The following is an 18,594-nucleotide window of genomic DNA, read 5'->3' as shown; positions in this document are numbered from 1 at the left end:
GAGTTGCCCTTATACTCTATACATTAGACGTAAAGATCATTGACCTTATCAATCATTGCTTATGAGACATAAATAAGGAAAAAGCTTATTGAATATTATTTAAATTTAAAGCCAAAGCAAAGGCTTTAATATATAGTGATTCTTGTTATTTAAATGTTAGTTGATAATTTGAAAGTATGTAATGTGAAAGTCATTTGAATGTAAATATTGCCTTTGTAAAAAAATATATATTTGAGTGTAATTGATTTGAAAGTCTATGCGATTAATCTCCATAAAAGTTATTTGAAAGACATTGTAATGTATCTATTATCTTTGGTTTTTATGACAATAGTTCTACACTTTTCTTATGCATGAGGGCATTCAATTAGGAATGTGATAAATATTTAAAATTTTATTGAACCTCTTAAAGTTGCAATACTTATTAGTTTACTTGCCTCATAAAGGTTCATCTTTAAAATGACTATCGTGTAATCAAACCTTTTTATTAATCCCAAGGGGTTTTATCTTGCGTATATATAGTCTCTATTTTAATATATATTTATTCATCCTTTGAATCTTTCTAATATCATATCTTGCCTGGTATTTGTAATCTCCAATGTAAATATGAAATCTCAATTATTTGTTAATGTTATTTGTTATTTTGAATCTATATTTTCTCTAACTTTTATTCGATTGGATCATATTATAGTAATGTGTTTAATTTTGTAAGAATCTCTTTTATTTTGAAATTTATTATCTACATTCTTGTTATATGAGGTTCGAATATGGTTCAAATAAGATTTGAATTTGTTGTATGGATAAAATAGATATTTAAAATTTTTATTTTTTGTTATCAAATATGATATAGAGAATAATATATAATCTCAAAATACATAAATGATATTCTACAATATATATGTTTGTAGAGACATTTTCTTGATCTAATATGAGTAAGATATTATTTATTTTTATTTGGATATATGTCCCCCATAAAGTTAAGCTCTTATAGTTAATTATATAATAAGAGAAGTAATATCTGAGAATATTCTCGATTAAAATAATGAAAAATATTTTATGATTTCAAAGTTTAAAGAAGAATGTTTATTCTGAAATTTAAATATGTTTAGTTCAATTTTGGAATAGGCTTTTTCAAAGATCAAAGAATAAAATAAGTATACGGAGCATTGAATTATGAGAAGCTCGGAAGTACTATAAATTATCATATATATATTATTTTAAAGTTTTACTTTTGAATTTTTTATTTAAGTTATTCATTTTATTAAAAGTTTGGGGATTTCAATTTTTATCAACATAAAATTGAAAAAAGATATAAAATATGAGAACATATGAAATAACAAATGAGATACTATCAACTTCAAATTCTAATTAAGGTGAAAACTACAATACAAGTAGTTTTAATGTACTAAAAATTTTAATTTTTTTTAATGTGGGCAATTGCTCCCCCTCAATTATTTTTAGTTCTTTATTAGGTTGCTTTTAATGTTTACTTGGGCATTACAATTTTTTTATCTAGGCTAAACCTTCATTAATAAATAAATAAAAAAAAAAAAAACTAAGCGTTTTCTCCATTCAAAACTGACAATGGCTCGAAGTCTCACCTTATCTAATCACATCCGGATCTCGAAACTTGGAACAAATCTTTAGCCCCATTACCGAAGCCCTCAGCTTGACTTGTTGACCATTATATTTGACTTTTTTTTTCTAAATTCTCCTTTATATCCCTGTTGCCTACCCTATGCCTCCAACTATACCAAAGCCGGCCATAGCGTCCTTAATTCTAGAAATTATTTGGGCTGTATTATTCGGAGGCGAATCAAAGCGCGCTATGTCACATAGTACACAATGGGTACAGAGCCGCGATACACAGCAAAGAGGTGATGTAGTGCGTTTTGATTCGCCTCAAAACTGCGTCCAACATTCGCATAGAATAATTTTTCCGTTTAATCTAAGCTCTAATCTTAATCTGCCGGTTGGAAGCTTTCAATTTCATATTCTTAAATTAATGTGTATGATTTTAGTTTAATTGACCTAAATGTTTCAAAAAAAAATATGATCAAATGGAAGTGGAAGATAAGTTGCTTCAAATAATTGATTGATAAAAATTTTTAAAGATTTTTTTGGATGAAGATTTTTATTGTTTAAAGTTATAACTTTTTTTATATTATTGTTGTTTGGGACAGTTGTAATTGCCTGAAATAATTATTATATATTATTATTACAAATATTTAAATAATAGCTATCATGCTCATATTTAGCTATAAGAAAGTATTTCTCATCATTTTTCAAAATAAAAAGGTCTAATTAAGTAAGATTATAGTTGCAGTAAGAAAATTATAATTGTGAAAAAATTATCTCAACAAATTCTAAATTAACTATTCAACACTAACTTCATAAATAATAATAATTTAAAAAAATATTATCAAAATTTTGAGATTGGATTCTTTTTGCTGTAACACTCAATCAAAAAAAAAAAAAACTTCAACCTCATCTATGTGCGGGTCCACTTGTTGAGGACATGAATGACCTGAGGAAGACTGACAATGGGGGTGCCTACCCTTTGTCTTCATCGGTAGCATCATCACTCATCAATGGTTTATAGTGAGAGAAAAGATGATATTTAGAGAGAGAAAGAAGTGGTTGAGAGACAAGGTCCATATTGAATGATACAGACAGATCATACACTCCCCATCATGGAGTAATCATTCTGAAATAATTTGAACTCCCTTCTCTGCATGGTGCTCTACAGGACTCTCTCTCTCTCTCTCTTCTGTTCATGTTTTGGCATTGACTACATTTATAAATCAGCTGCTGTCAGGGAAAGAAAAAAAGTTTTTTTTGGGAGGTGAGGAGAGAGAGAGAGAGAGAGAGGGAGGAAGAAAAAAATGCAGCTGCAGGGCGCAGAGCTGAGGGTTCATCCTTGCATTAATGAAAGATTTAATGGTAAGAGGAAAATGTCAAAGGAGCCGGGCTTTTTACTTGCTTTCCCTAAGCAGTTGATTCACCAGCATAAGCCTGTGTAAAAGCTGAAATGTATGAATACGACACAGATATTATATATATACACTCCATCCTCCTCTCTCTCTCTCTCTCTCTCTCTCTCTCTCTCTCTCTCAAATCGTAGAAGTCTTCTAATCTTTTATTTTGTTATAGTAGTAATAAAAATTTGGATAAAAAATTAAATAAAATTAAGAGAATAAATACAATAAAGCTTGCATACACAATACAAAATGTTTTATATATGTTAGTGATATTCATAGTAATATATAGATTGAATAATTCAGTAAACTTCAAATAGGTTATATAAAGATGTTAAGATTTCATATCAATTTAGATTCCTCTCTATAGAGTTGAAAAAGAATATATTATTGATGATATAGTCGCTATTTTCTCATCTATATATATTGTAGGAGTCCAAATTAATGAGAGCTTATACTCTTACTAGAATATATAAAAATTAATAGCGAAAACTCTCTCTTAAAAAAGCCAATGAACACTAATAAAAGCACCCAAAAACTCTATTTCTTTTTTGAATGACAACCCCATCTCCTCCTCTCTGCATTCCTCTTAGTTCGTTGTTTACTTCTTTGGTGGAATGCCAAATCCTTCTTCTAAAGCTCTTTTTATGGTAACAACAAAGCATGATTTTGAAGATATATAGTTAGTTACAAAATTTGGTTTTATTTTTCTTTTGTTATCTGTAGCTCTTTCGAGCAGTAGTGAGCTGAAGGATCCTTCTAAGGACCTTGTAACCGATTTTTGAATTTTAACACGTAGGCCCTTTCTGTGGGTTTTAACCAAAAAAAAAAAACAACATATATTGTCATATCAATGAGAATTAATCTCATTCTAACATGTCAATAAATAGGACATCTGAATTATATCTTGTAAAATTTTACTATTATAAATTTAATAATCTCACACTTGATGAAGAAAGTTTTTGAAGTGCTTGATTAGTGGTTGATATTTTTTGGGTTAATTTATCATTTATGGAGGTTAACTGTAAATAAAAAAAATTAAATAAGATTAGTTATGCAATATCGATCTCTACTAGTGTTTTTGCCCCAGCCGCTCTCTTAGTTTGCCTCTCTTGCAACGAATGATTCATGCTCTTTGATGATTGATCCATGTTCAGGGAAGTTGTTCTTGACCTCCGAATCTCCTCTTCTTTGTTTTTCTCTATTGGTTTCAGTTTTGATCTTCTGATTTTTCCACCTTCGTCCGTCTTTATGGCTTGGATGACGATTAACGGTTAGCTAACCCTGGTTTTTTAAATAGGCAAAAGAACTCTCGCTCCTTTTAGATGCTTTATCTAGGGTTTCCTCCTTAGTAGATTTTCTTGATCTTAAAATCACAACCAATCCTGGGTTGTCGTCATTATGGATTTCGGAAGAGGAGATCATTGCTCTTGCTATTCCTTTCTAGTTTACTTTGTAGGTAAGTTTCCTGGTTGTAGACATGCTCTCAACTCGATATGTAAGTTTTTCTTCAATCTCAAGCTTATTGGTGATTTTTTTGTGATTGTTTTAGATCTGAGGCATGTGTTAATTAAACTCGTTTATAACATGGATTATAATATAGTTTTTTTCTCATCACTCTTACTTTGTTAACAACCACTATATGAAATCGATAAAGTGGTAGCCTTTTTTGACATTACCGTGGAATCCCCGATATGGGTTTCATTTCCTAACCTTAGTCCCTATCTTTTTTCTCCTAGCTCCTTGATGGATTGGGTTCATTATTTTGCCACCCACTTAAAACCAATAATGCCACTTTGGTGGGATCACGGCCGTTTATTGTTCGTGCTCTTGTTGAACTGGATGTTTCAAAATACTATTATGATAATGTATGGAATGGTCTGAAAAAACTAGGGTATATTCAACATGTTGAAATGGATATTTTTCCTCCCTTTTGTGATCATTGTGATTCCCTACGACACTCTAAAATATATTGGCATATACTTCGCACCCATTGAGAAAAAGTTCCTTTGAAAATTTCTAAGCTTGTGACGTATTACTAGTGCTGATGTGGTGGTTCATAAAATTTTGAATATTTTGAATTTTATGACTATTAATACTAAAGTGATTCCTATGGTTGGCATTGTTGTTACTTTTGATAAAATGCTTAACATGTCTGTTGATCATGTGGTTTCTATCTATGAGTAGGAGCCACTTGGTGCCTCTGTTCTTAAGGTGTAATTGGTGGAAAGCTTGGATGTCTCTAATAAACTGCTTATAATCGATATCCCTCTTTCCCCTATTTATGATGTAGCTTTGGTTAAATTGGGTACAATGCATCAAAATTTAACCTAGCATTCTAATAAGGAGTCTATTGATCACTCCGACTGGTTAGTTAATTGTGACTCGTCGACTAATTGATATTTTGGAGAGGGTACTAATGAATTTGACAATGCTTCGTAGGAGGTCTATGACCTGACTGTGCTGCAAATCGATAATGAGGGCTTTTAATTTCCAGTGTTGTTGGGAAAAAAAGTAAGAAAAAAAAGGTTCATGCAGCCTTTCAAAAATTCTATTGACACTATTATTAACACTCGTTCTTTGTCTAATTAGGAAGTTTCCAATTTTCTTTTTAATGGTAAATGGAATCGCAGTCTTATTTATGAGTATGTGCCTTATTCTATTGATGCTAATATTTGTGATATTCCTATTGATTTTAGCTCCACTGATCAACATATGTTTAAGCTCTCGGTTGATGCATAGTGCTTTCTCTACTAAAGATGTTTGGGATAATTTTAGGTTGAAATCCCCTTTCAAGCTTGTTTGTCATAAAAGAATTCCATTACCCTCACTAGTATTTCAATTTTAAATTAGAGGATTCTTAAGGGTCTCATCCCTATTGATGACATACTTTAGAAAAGAGACTTTATATTACTTCCAATGTCAATGTTGTTGTAGCTTGGAAATTATGAATCACTTTTTTATTGATGGCTCGTTAACCAATAACATTTGGTGCTTTTTAGATAATGCTTTGGGTATGAACTTGAATTTATTTAATACTAATTGTCATGATATCCTTGCACAATGCTTTTATAAAAAGAAGGCTGGAATATTGCTATTGAAATTTCTATGGTTATTGTTTTGTTACTGTGGATTGAAAGAAAAACCTACAAGCACTCTGACATTAAGATGAGTTTTGATCGAGTTCTCATTAACCTTAATCATAAAATTCATCAACTTATTGCTGCCAATTTACTTTGACCCAAACATTTTAAAGGGAAGAAAAGATGGATTTCTTTTTTTCAAATTTCTTTTATATTTTTGTCACATTGAAAGGGCTACCAAAGTCATTACCTAGGATAAGCCTCCTCTGGACTTGGTGAAGCTTAATTTTGACAATTCTGTTAACTGTTCTATTGTTGGTTGTGGGGGCATTACTTGTGATTATCTTGGTGATTTCATTTTTGCCTTTGCTTCTATTTCTCATTGCAATATTATTAATGCTAATTAAGGCGAAGTCTTTGTTAATGAGTTTGAAATTTTGCTTGGATCACAACTTTAAAAAAAATTGGATCGAATATGACTCTTGTCTTTTACTTAAATTATTTTCGTCTAACAACAGAAGTAATACTTCTCTTCATTATAATTTTAGGAATATCAAATTTTATCTTAGCCAATTTAATTATGTTTTAACTTATATTTTGAGAGAAATGAATAGTTGTGTTGTGGCTTGCGAAAAACGATTATGTAACATCCAACTCTAAATTGTATCATAGCTGCAATGACCTCCATTTTTTTTAGAGGTTTGGTGAGATTGGATAAGATGAGTTTACCTTATTTTAAACTCCATTAACCTCTTTTTTTTTATGTTATATTTTCTTCTATTGTTGGTTTTGTTTCTTAGTTTCGCTGTCTAGTTCAAGTCATTCATTATTTGGTTCATTGGTTATTGTGTTTCCTGTATTCTTGGGTTTATTGCTGTATTCTAGGTGCTGCTATAAATTGGGGCTATTTGTATGGGTGGCTTTGTTAATCAGTGCCAGTAGAGGTCTTATGCTTAATATTCTGCCTCTTGTCTTTGTCTGTTCTGCCTTGGGTTTTTTTATCATGAGTAGTCTAAGTTGGTTTCATTAATTTATGTTTGCTATAGTTGATATGACCCTTTCATTTTTTAAATTCCAATTTCTCTTATTTTGTTGTTGTCTCCTTATTGTTGCTCTGTTGTTGGGGTGTTCTTTTTAGTTGGATGTTTCTTTTCTATCCTTTTAAGTTTGCCTCCTCTCTGTGGGTGTGTCATAATTTCTACTGTATAATTGGTTGCTCTTTTACGTATTTGATGTTGACTGGATTTTGGGTGCATGTCTAGTGTTTTCTTTTTTCTTCTTTATTTTCAGGTTATTCTAAACTTTGATCACATGCATCTTTTGGTTGTTTTGATCCAGTGTAGTTGATGGTCCTTTTAGCTGTGCCCTTTCGCGCCTTCATATTCCTCAGCCTGATGATGGTTTGCAATTATTGAATATCTTGATTTTGGACTTCTTATTTTTGGGTTTGACTCCTTGTCTACTTTCCTTAGATTTCTTTTCCTTTTTTTATTTTTTGGATTGTAATTAGATAGTGATATTTGAATCTTAAATTTTTTTTAACTTTTTGATCGTATTTCTTTGAGTATTCGAGAGTTATCGATTCTTTTAAGAACTTGTAACATATTTTGAATATTAATGCATAGGTCCATCCTTGTGTTTTCTCAAAAAAAAAAAAGAGGGTTGACCTCTGATCCTATGTTTGTACACACCAAATATAATATTTTAATATTTAGTTTTCTCATAAACTTAGAGAAACTAAACCTCATTGATTTGCTTAAAGTATTTTGTTTGCTCAAGATATAAAAAACATTAAATTTACAAAATAAATTTTAGCATTGAGAATCTACCGACGCTATTCCGGCGGTTAGGCCGCCGGAAATATACGACCAAACCGGAGGTTAAACAGCCGGTATGCCGCCGGTAAATAACCGGCGGTCACCGGCGTAATGACCGCCAGAAAACTACCGGCGACACGAGCCACCGGTAAACCGCCAGAAACAAGCCTCCAGAAACGGTTTCCTATGCCTTTTTTACCGGCAATTTTTAAATCGCTGCAAAGCCGCCAGTGTTTTCCGAAACCGCCGGAAATCTTATGATAACTGCCGGAACTAGTCGCCGGTAATAAGTGATTTTCATGTACTGTCACTCATATCATAACCAATTATTTTAATGCCCTAAATTTAAATATGTTTCTACAGTACTAGTTGCACAGTTAATTTTTCCAAAAACTGTGGAGGTATAGGGATTACTTGTGCATTCGACAATCATTAAGGCATATTTAATTTGTTACTTTTCCAGCAACAACATTGATAGTGGCTTGATATCCTTTGATAATTAGTTGTCTGATGGAGAACAAATTTCTCCTCAAGCCAAGAGTTCCTCTAATGTTTCAAATTACTAAGAATTTTTATTTGTGAATTGATTATCAAATCTTTAAAGTTCATAATATTTATGGGCTCGTCATCAATAAGAAATATTTTGTCATAATTATTTACGTAATAGTTTATTATTAAATATTTATTGAAAAATAATGAAAATACACACCTTGAAGATTTTACGTACAAAATATGGTATTGTTTTCACAATAGTAACTTTCTTCTCATCTTAATTATGAAAGTTAAAATTGAGCTACTCCCTAAGAAGATCGAGAGCCTCTCTGGCCTACTCTTGATAGAACTAAAAATAGACACATATCACTATCAAAAAACGGGATCTTTCGTAGCACTTGTTATGGGCGGTTTGAAAACCGCTGACAAAACCGTTTATTTGCAGCGGTTATAACCGATGCAAATAGCAGCGGTTATAACCGATGCAAAAAAGTTACAGTTTTAACTTCTTAACCTAGTTGGGCATTCGATCCGGCATTTCATTTCTTCCTTTCGATTCCGCCCCCTTCTCCTCCTTGCCTTTGCCCTCTTCTCTGATTTCGTTTCGATCAGTCGTCGCCATCAAAGGTCGAAGTCCGGCCGTCCGTTCGTCAGCATCGAAGACCAAAGTTCGGTCGTCCGTTCGTGTCCAGCTACTCCAGATCTCCCTGCTCGCGATCGGTTTGTCCCCTAACCTAGGGTTTTTAAATTTTTTTTGAATGCTTGTACATTAGGTTGAAGAAATATCATGTGCTTTTATTGTGATGTCTAAGGAAATGATTTCAAGTGGAAAATAACTATGATAACAATGTGTAAGCAATTATATATAAAATCCTATTTGTTTCAGCATGAGATTAGTCTTATTAGTACTCTACCTTATGGTTAGAGTACATGCAATTATATATAAAATCCTATTATAAGCCCCATGTAGTTTAATTAACGTTGAACCCTGATGAATTATAATGTGCTCATATGGTTTTAGTGATTTACAATGCTGTGGTGGTTGATTTAATCTTAATGAACAAATTAATTTGTTCATTAATTATTAATTGTAATTTTATTTTGCATGTTTCATGTTATATAAGTTGGTGCATGCATAGGAAATAATGGAGTTTAAATTTGGTCTCAGGTAACTAATAACAAGGAGATAATTCATCTTCATAAGAGTATTTGACATGCACCATTAATGTTTCATGGGTGAAGTTATTTTTTGAAAATTTAGCACATGAATAAAACTTAGTTTTACTTGGCATGGTTATATAGTTAGAGCTGTAGTATTAGATGTGATGCTTCTAGTTATATGGATATCTTATGTAATTTTGAACTTATGTTGTTGGTTGTATGCATATCTTATGTAATTTCGAACTTATGTTGTTTTGATTTTGAACTCTAATGATTGTTATTTTGTGCACATTTTCTTTCTTGTTACTATATGAGATATAGTATTCCCTAGTAATTTTTCTTGAGTTTTACTTGGTATTTAGTGATTTCTAATTTTTTGGTAGTGATATATATCCACTTGGAGTCGCTATAGGCCTCTCCAAAGACCCACACAAACCCCTTTTCCTTAGGCTCTATTTATAGTGGTAAAAATATTTGAATTTAGTGATAGGTAATTAGTTACAATGTTTTATAATATCCTATAAAATCAACAAAAAAATCTCATAACCAAGCAAAAAAAGATCTAATCATATCTTTGAGCACCTTAATCGAATATCTGCAATGAATAAGATACCTCAATCATATCATAAAAAGATTTGATGGGAGGAAATTTTGAGGTCATAATTTTTAACACATTGTACATCTAAAAACAGAAAACTAATTGATACTTTATGGAACATGGCCTTTTTGCCCTTTAGATTGATATGCTTTGTAAACACTTCACTGTCTTTATCTCTCTCTCACTCACTCACTCTGGGTTAGTATCTTCTGATGCAAAAGATCGATAGATGTCTGAATTTGAAAATCTGCTCAGTACATACATATAATTATATAATTTCCAGCTTTGATTGCTAAGGCCTTCCTAAGGTGAACTCGATAATGGGCTTCTTCGAGCTGGTCTCTGATAGGCAGGATGAGTTAAGATCCGAAATCATTTCAAAGCTTCTGGATTGCCTCTCACACTGCACCATTGAATCCAAAATAAAGGTTCACATTTTTCTCAATGAAATGTTTTCCGTTCTATACTTACAACTTTATTAAGAAAAACAAAATCACTAAAAGTCAATAAGGCTTCGTTTGGGACGGCATTCTTATTGCTTCTCAAAGAAAACTTTTGTAATAAAAAATTGCTTTGAGAAGCAGCAAAAAAGCTGTCCCGAACGAAGCCTAAATCATCAATAAAGCTTGCATGAGAAAATTTGAATAATTGGTTCGAAGTTGGTACCTGATCAAAAGGGGACATCCTCCCTCTCCCTGATGAGGTGTATTCCTTTGGTTTGTCATGAAACAGCTCTTCCCTGCTGAAGAAATCATTTATATCATTCATAAAGCGTTAATTTCAACGAGTGGAAGCTGATGCAATCAAAGAAGAAAAAGACTAGCAGATATATCTACTGTGGGAGAAAAGAAGGCCATCTTCCACCATTAGCTAGTTGTGAATTCTTAGCTTTGTGAGGTGGGAAAGAGAAATAAAGTTACATTCCCATGTGATCACCCATTATTAACAAAAAGGAAAAAAGAAAATTGAAGTGACATATTGCTAAAAAAATGAGCACTTTTTCATAGATCATTTCACATTTATGTGAGTGCCACTTTATTTTGTTGAGGAGAGCTTAAGCTTTTTCTTAAGGGCTCATTTGGTTGATTCTAAATGAAAAATATGTTCTAAAAGTATGATTTCCCCACCATCAAAATATATATATATATGTTATTAATGATATGATTAAAAATTTTAATCAACTTATTTATTAGAAAATACAACTAAATAGTAATCTATGGTAACATGCAAATACTTAAAAATTAAAGTATTGATATGAATTTTAGTCATTCTTTTTTAAAAGAGATGAATATAACTCATAATTATCAGTTAATTTTCACTTATTTTGAATGTGAATGAAATCCTTGCTTTCTAAAAATGTTAAAAAGATATTTTAAAACTTTAAAGTACTTAATGTTTTGAACTGCATTAAGAAAAAAACTAAATCTAATGAAATCATAATTTCCTAATTCATGCAGTCAAATGAGTCCTATTGGACAACAGATGGGAAGTATCAAAAGGATTAGCTAACTTTTGTATCAATTGGTCCACAAAATCTCTGAAAAAATATCATTAGGAATTCCTTACAAAAATTCTAGTAAGAAAGACTTAGGATCTGTATGGACAACTAAAATCATTATTTTATAAAGTTGATAGTGAAGTTGTTGCGGAGAAAACAACTTCGTTATAATGGTTGTAGAAAACAATTTATCAAAACAAAAATTTCTAAAAAGCAGTGAGAAGTAATAACTAAACGAAATGGTGGTTGTTGTCTGAAAGAAAACAACCTGAAAGCTGTCCCAAATAGGCTCTTAATATTCATTTGGGACGGCTTTTATGTTGCTTCTTAAAGCAGCTTTCTAATACAAAAATTTTAACTTTTATATTAAAAAGCAACTTTAAGCCGTAGTAAAAAAAGTCGCCCCAAACGAGATTTCCATTAATTTCAGTAAAGAGATTTGTGTTTCTAAATTTTAAATCTCTATCAACTGTAAACTTATGAACACAAAAATCTTAATACAAGATCAACCCTTCATGATATGATTAATTTTCCCAAAGTGAAAGAGCGAGTTCCTTTACCCCTACTTTGCGACGAGATTTGTCTTCGGTATTGGAGACCGACCTATGTGTTTGTTTCTTGAAGTGGGATATGCGATAGGCTTCTAGCTCTTTCTAAACTACAAGCTAGAAGGGATCATTGCAAGCACTATCATGCAGGTTCAATGCTCACCTGCTACTGAATATATAGAAGGAACAAGGAACATGACATTTATTGCTTTATTTTTTTGTGAATAGTTGCATGATGATATTTATTTAATATAACTTTATGCCTTTATCTTTCTGAAGAAGCCTTGAGTTTATGATGGTGACGACGTAGATCTGGTTATTTATAATAATAGATTATTCTTTCATTATTATATTTCTCCATCAACTTTATCTTTAAAATTGAATTTGATACTTATGGATATCTTTGAACTTAGAAGACTAGAAGATCTGATTGCTTGATCGATGATTACTAACTCCATAATTTCCGGAGCTGATCTATACCTTGAAGGCTTGAATAGCTCAGCTAATTATTAATAAATAGTAAAATGTAAATATTTGGTTTTTTATTACAAGCTAAATAGCGCAAATTAATGGAATAGCTATGAACAAACCTACAAAAAAAGAAGAAATTAAGATAGCCTACTGAACTGAAATGATCGATCTGCATGATTGTTTTATTGACTGAATAAAGGGAATTTCAAGGGGTACTTGATTTTCAGTCCTTAGAACTATCAAGGGGCTGTTTGGTTTAAAGTATTAAGAGTGTCTTGAATTATGGACGTAAAAGAGAACTGGAGTAGTACTGCTTCAAATATAACCTTATAATAAATATATGAAAAAATATTTCACTTTATTTGACTTGCATTCAATTAAATAAATCATTTAATTTCATTTACCCTCTATTTTAAAAACATATGCATTTGAAAGCATCGAACGAAACACCTCCTATAGCAATTCTTTTATGTCCTTGCAATGGCATTCATTGAACATTTAAGTAAGAAAAATGTACCATCACTGAAAAAAATGATATTTTTAGATCATCTCCAACTGAAAAAATTATTTTCCACTCCAAATATAATAATTCTTCCCCAACCGAACTCTATTTCTTAACGGAAAAAAAAAATTCCGTGTATTCTTTCTCAACCACACGCGCTAGCATTTCTCCACTACGCTTCAAAAAATCTGTTTGTGAATAGTACGACACCAATATTGGCGTCACACTGTTCATGAACAAGAGAATGACGCACCTTTTGCTATTCGATTGGAGAAGTTCATGGACACCAAACAGGAGTATGAAGTTCGGTTGAAATTGTCCTAAAGGCTTCATTTGAGACAGCTTTTAACTACATTTTTTTGTTGCTTTTAAAAAATTTTGCACTAAAAAGCTAAATCCAAACGAAATCTTAGTTAAACTATTTGAATCCCTCGTAAGAACATGAGTATTATAATTTAAATAAGCCGAAGACAATTACAACAGATGAGGAAATGAAATCAAGCAGCATATCAATGCACACCAACTAAACAGACAACGCACTTGTAACATTAGATTGCCCAATTTAGATTCTATTTTATCTCCATATCAAAGATGAATATAACTATTCTATCATAGCTGAAGCGAAAGAAAAAAAAAAAAACAGCCATTTGATTCAGTATTCCAGATCAAGTACTGAAGCTGTAAAAAAAATAGGTTATTTTGATTGAGAGTATTCAATTTGCAGCAGATTTATTAAAAAAAGCCATCGAAAGTACTAATCTATCCTTATCAATTTTATTGGACGGTTTACTTATACCAATTTTTAAACAAATAGTACTACGTACCCATCTTTAAATTATAGAACAAGGAAGACTGAATTTTTTTTTTTTTTTTCAGCATCTTGCTTGATAGAGACCAAATAATAAGTAATCGATAGATAACGAAAGAAATCATTCGGTGGAAAATTATTTTCAGCATAAATAACCCACAAATAAAAAAAAGTTAGGCAATTTTCAATTGATTTCGCTGCTTGCAGTTTAGTACTGCTGCAAACTGTAATTAAAAAAGCGTGCTTTACCTGGAAGAATTGCTCCATAAACCATAAGAATTCGTGCTATTTTGTCCTGCTGACTTTCCATTTTCAACTGAAGATTCGGGTCCATGCACAATATTGTTTAAATCGAGCAAGTTGTCATCAAAGTTTTCAATGGGATCACCTTGACCTACGATATTTATTTGAAATAATTTTTTCTTAGATGGCTGTATGGTATTGTATTGAAAGAAGATTTTTTTTACGCTCCAAAAAATTTAAATAATAATCATATTAAATAAAATATAAATAAATATTAAATTTTTATTATACCTTTTCTTAAATTATGACTAAAAATAACATTTTTAATGACTTTTTTTTGAAAGGTGTGATTTTTTATTATGTGAACAATTATTCAAAACACATTTTTTTTGTAAAAATAGGATAAAAAGCAATTTTATTCACTTAAATAATAAAAATTTACTTTTTTTTTAACAAAAGTGGTTAAATATAATAAAGATGGGACTAAAAAAAAAAATTTTTACTACCATTAATCATTCTACTATTTCAAAAGCCTAATGTAGCTCAAAATTTCGCTGTGGTACCTGAAGTGAGCGGTTTATCAGTGGTCTTGACAGTCCGATACATCTGCAATCAATGACAAAGCACATTATAGTTACAAAAATGTTTATCAACAAAACTTTAGAGAATATAAACTGCGCAATTGAAAATTATTATATTCATGAAAAAATTATAAAAAACTTTTCTTGTAAACATGTAATGAGATGAACAGGCAAATTAAAGTACAGTTTCTCTAAAATTTAATCCATCAACCAATAAAATAAAGTTCAAGTAATTGTGCTGAAATTTTTTTTTTTTTTGGGAGTGATAGACGTTCAAATTTACTGAGCTAAACAACATTAAAGTGAAAAAGAAAACAACTAGCCTAGTAATATTGAAGCCATTTCTGTATATAGCTCTTCCTGCATTAATTGTATCATCAGCTGTGTTTCTATATATAGCCATATTGGTGCATGCTGATAAATGATTGAGTAATGATGGTTCATTATTTTGGGTGGTGGTAGGGATGGAGTTGGTTTCTCTTTAAAAGTCCGTTCTTCGATCGTTATACTGTGATTTATGACAGTATTTTCCTTTCTCCTTTTACCTTTAAAGGCATGGTTTCTGGTTCAGAAGCAAAGCTGTTCCTGACTCTCAGAACCCACAAATCTCTAGAAAGCGGGGGAGAGATCGAGAGAGAAGCAAACCAAGGTAGAGAGAGTCACTGTTGCAATAAGAAAGTAGCTAAAGAACAATATAAAATGTGGCAAGTGAGAGAGAGGGTGAGTACGGAGCGATGGCAACGGGAAAGGAAAGGAAAGGAAATGGAAACAAAAGCTTAATTTTTCCTGGAACAAAATGCAACTCTTTCCAAATGCTTTAGTCGTCCCTTTCTTGTCACAAGCCAAATATCTCACAATCTCATCTCTGAATCTCTGAGAACTAAGAAAGCTAGAAGCTATGCTCCTAACTAGCTTTCATTCGAGCTTTCCCCGTAACAAAAAAGAAACAAAACAATGCAAGGCGAGATGAGAGCTACAAAATACAATAAAAACCAGTTTTGTGAATAGGGTACCTGTAAGTGGGATTTCACATGAGCCAAGGTGAGATCTTTCACATCCATGAGCTCGAGAACAGACTTGGGGGTTGCTCCTATAACCCAAAAACGACCGAAATGTTCATAGAACAAATAAAAATGCAGTCTTTGTGTAATAGAAAAAAATAAATAATCTTCTTAATTACTCTCATGGCCGCCGAGGAGCTCAACAGCATGAACAAAGCGAGCATGGAGAGTAGAAGTCCAGCGCATTCGGGGAGCTCTCATGCTGCGCTTCACGGGAAACCGAGGGAGAAACCTCGACGACGGTGATGTCCTTGAGGAATCGAAGAAGTAGTTGAGTCTGTGGTTTTGCTGAGGAGGGAAAGGAAAGGAAGGAGGGGAATGGTAAACAGGGATGCCACGTATGGGGCGAAGAAAGGCGAGATCTTGGCCGAGGTATGGCTCATGGAGGAACGAAGGATAGTGGTTGGAGAGACCTTGGTTTGGGAGGGAGAGGTCGAAGCCGTCGCCGGCGACGGATGACTTAGCCGCTACGGTGCCGGTGGAGTTGGAGTCGAGGGCTCTGCTCCAAAACGCCAGGTGCACGGTCTCTGATTCTGCTGTGTTATTCCAGCTTGAGCTCGGTTTGTTGGCATTAGGAGGGCTTATCTGTAATGAGAGGTCTGGCTGTGCTGGAAACAACTCCATTCTTTCTCTTCTTTTTGTAAAAGTAGGAGAATAAAGAAACCTCCAATTTCCTAATCTCTCTCTCTCTCTTTCTTGTTTAGTGTTTTCTTCTGCTACTTGTTCATGATGCTTCTTGTACTTGTTGATGTGGTTGTGCTGTACTGATTTAATTTTCTCTTGTGGTTGAAGGATTGGAGAAGACGAGAGAGAGAGGGAGAGAGGGAGAGAGAGAGATCTGTGTGGGCGAAGAGACGAGGAGAGGATTTGAGGAGGAATGGAATGGGAATTCTATGATAGAGAGAGGAAGGGTGGAGGGGTAAAGAAGCGGGTAGAGATTGTGTGAAAACAGCTTCTTGCTTCTTCCTGGGAAGTATGAGGGAGAAAATGACACTGGGGAGAGAGGGAGAGAGGGAGAGAGGGAGAGAGAGAGAGAGAAAGTAAATGACTGTTCTGAGGATTCCGTTCTTTTCACCCATTTCGGTTTTTTTAAGGGCAACCTAAATTTATTTTCGTTTCTGAAAAAAATATATGTTAAACCTGGTCTTTTGAGTTTTGACTTCTCTTGAAAAGAAAAGAATCGTCAAATTAAAAAAAAAAAAAAACATGTGTTAATCTTTTAACCGAAAGAATAAAAAAAATTAAAACATTCCTAGCGCATTTAAAATTGATGACTTAGGCCTTTTAGCTAGCACACATTTAAAAATATTTTTAAATAAATAATTAAAAAAAAAACATGAATAAATTTTTAATTTGTGAAATTCTTTTATAATTCCAAGTTTTATTTAATTTTATTGTGATATTTTGAAATGTGGGGATAAAAATTATTAAAATTGCATAAAAATGACCATAAATTTAATTTGAACATGTCATAATACTTATTGTGTCGCAGAATATTCATGACAGTAGATAAATATAAAGTTTAACACATTAACTTTGTACGAGGATCCAACACACAATTAAATGAAAGAGAGGGGTGCAATGTTCATATGAGACACTTGAGTTTTTACATTAAAACCTATAAAAGGGGGAAAACTATGGAACTTTGATCAGTTGAAAAGATTCCATTAGTATTCATGGTTTATAACAAATGAGGCCCTTCCTTAGGGGGGAAAGCCTTGGCTAAATGTAGCAAATATATATCATATATAGTGCATTACATGGTCGGAGTTGAAAGAATCAGTGTTGACATGTTAGTTTGGTCGACAGGACTATAGCCAACGAACGAAGTAGGTTGGAAGGTTCGTAGTGGGGCGACGGAAGTTAGAAAGACCGTAGTCAAGTGATGGTGGTCGGAAGTTCTGTAATTGAGCGACGTACGGTGGTCAGAAGGACCGTAGTTGGGTGACGGCGGTCCGAGGATCGTAGTCGGCAGGTGATGGAGGTCGGAAAGATTCTAGTTAGTAGATGATCGAGGAGCTTGGTGGCATGAGAGGTTTCAAATTTCTCTTCCATTCCTCTCTTCTTTTCTCCTTACTTCGTTCCTACTTCAATGAATAATGAGGGGTTTATTTATAATTTTGTTGGAGTGTCATGTCTAAAAAATAAGGAGAAGATCAATGACATATTAGGAATGTTTCAAATGGATGGTCGATATCGATTCCTGTGATCATAAACTATTTATTGATTCTTTAAGTGCCTTAATATGCTATAATTTGATGATCTTTGGTTCGTTGAATTTTTCTCGTCGAGCCGCTCAATTCGACTATAAGCATGTCACATTTGGATATCATTTGATCATCCAATTTATGATTTGAACCTTCTAAATGTGCTTCGGGCTGAACCTTGATTTGGACCCATTTGTGCTTGGATTGAGTTGAATTTATATTGGAGATTAATTCTAAAGCTTAAGAAGCCAATGTGCACAGTTAATTTCAAATACCAAGATCCTCGAAATAAAGCAAGCTTATACAATGACTTATGACATTGGGATCTAGTTTGGCATCAAAGAGAACTTTATGACTAATTGTTTGGTAAATCTCATTGACTAAAAGAATTTGATGAATGGATAACTGAAGATACAATTATAAATAAGAGCTCTTATAAATATAAAAATAACATACACAACTTTTTGAATATTATCGTTACCTAAATATCTTTAAGATTCATGTTTGTTCAGTCAATCGTATCTCTCCTCAACTCCTTTAGGAGTCATA

General features: G+C 32.5%; 1 protein-coding gene across 2 annotated transcripts; it reads right to left on the bottom strand.

Annotated features, from left to right (window-relative positions):
* Positions 1 to 10,149: 10,149 nt before the first annotated feature.
* On the bottom strand, positions 10,150 to 16,865 carry LOC110109308 (probable transcription factor KAN2). 2 transcript variants are annotated; one of them, XM_020840317.2, is made up of 6 exons: positions 15,958 to 16,865; positions 15,791 to 15,867; positions 14,760 to 14,802; positions 14,203 to 14,347; positions 10,793 to 10,868; positions 10,150 to 10,529 (listed from the first exon to the last, which is right to left on the bottom strand). In XM_020840317.2, the coding sequence occupies exons 1-6, from the start codon at positions 16,460 to 16,462 to the stop codon at positions 10,419 to 10,421; spliced, it is 957 nt and encodes a 318-aa protein (XP_020695976.1). In that variant the 5' UTR covers positions 16,463 to 16,865; the 3' UTR covers positions 10,150 to 10,418. The 2 variants fall into 2 exon arrangements, with proteins under 2 accessions (XP_020695976.1, XP_020695977.1); XM_020840318.2 differs by having other exon boundaries at positions 10,793 to 10,865.
* Between the last annotated feature and the right edge of the window lie 1,729 nt (positions 16,866 to 18,594).

The sequence above is a fragment of the Dendrobium catenatum genome, unplaced genomic scaffold (genome assembly GCF_001605985.2).
Source record: "Dendrobium catenatum unplaced genomic scaffold, ASM160598v2 fragScaff_scaffold_703, whole genome shotgun sequence".
Lineage (NCBI taxonomy): Eukaryota > Viridiplantae > Streptophyta > Magnoliopsida > Asparagales > Orchidaceae > Dendrobium > Dendrobium catenatum.
The sequence above is the reverse complement of the archived record's forward strand: the minus strand, read 5'-3'. Positions and strand labels throughout refer to the sequence as shown.

Bases quoted from the DNA above. Each gene is read 5' to 3' on its own strand.
- LOC110109308 (XM_020840317.2), bottom strand. From the start codon at position 16,462: ATGGAGTTGTTTCCAGCACAGCCAGACCTCTCATTACAGATAAGCCCT. The intron at 14,803-15,790 runs GTACCCTATTCA...CATTGATTGCAG, and splicing joins ATGTGAAATCCCACTTACAG to ATGTATCGGACTGTCAAGAC. The intron at 10,869-14,202 runs GTAAAGCACGCT...TGATTTCTTCAG, and splicing joins TTATGGAGCAATTCTTCCAG to CAGGGAAGAGCTGTTTCATG.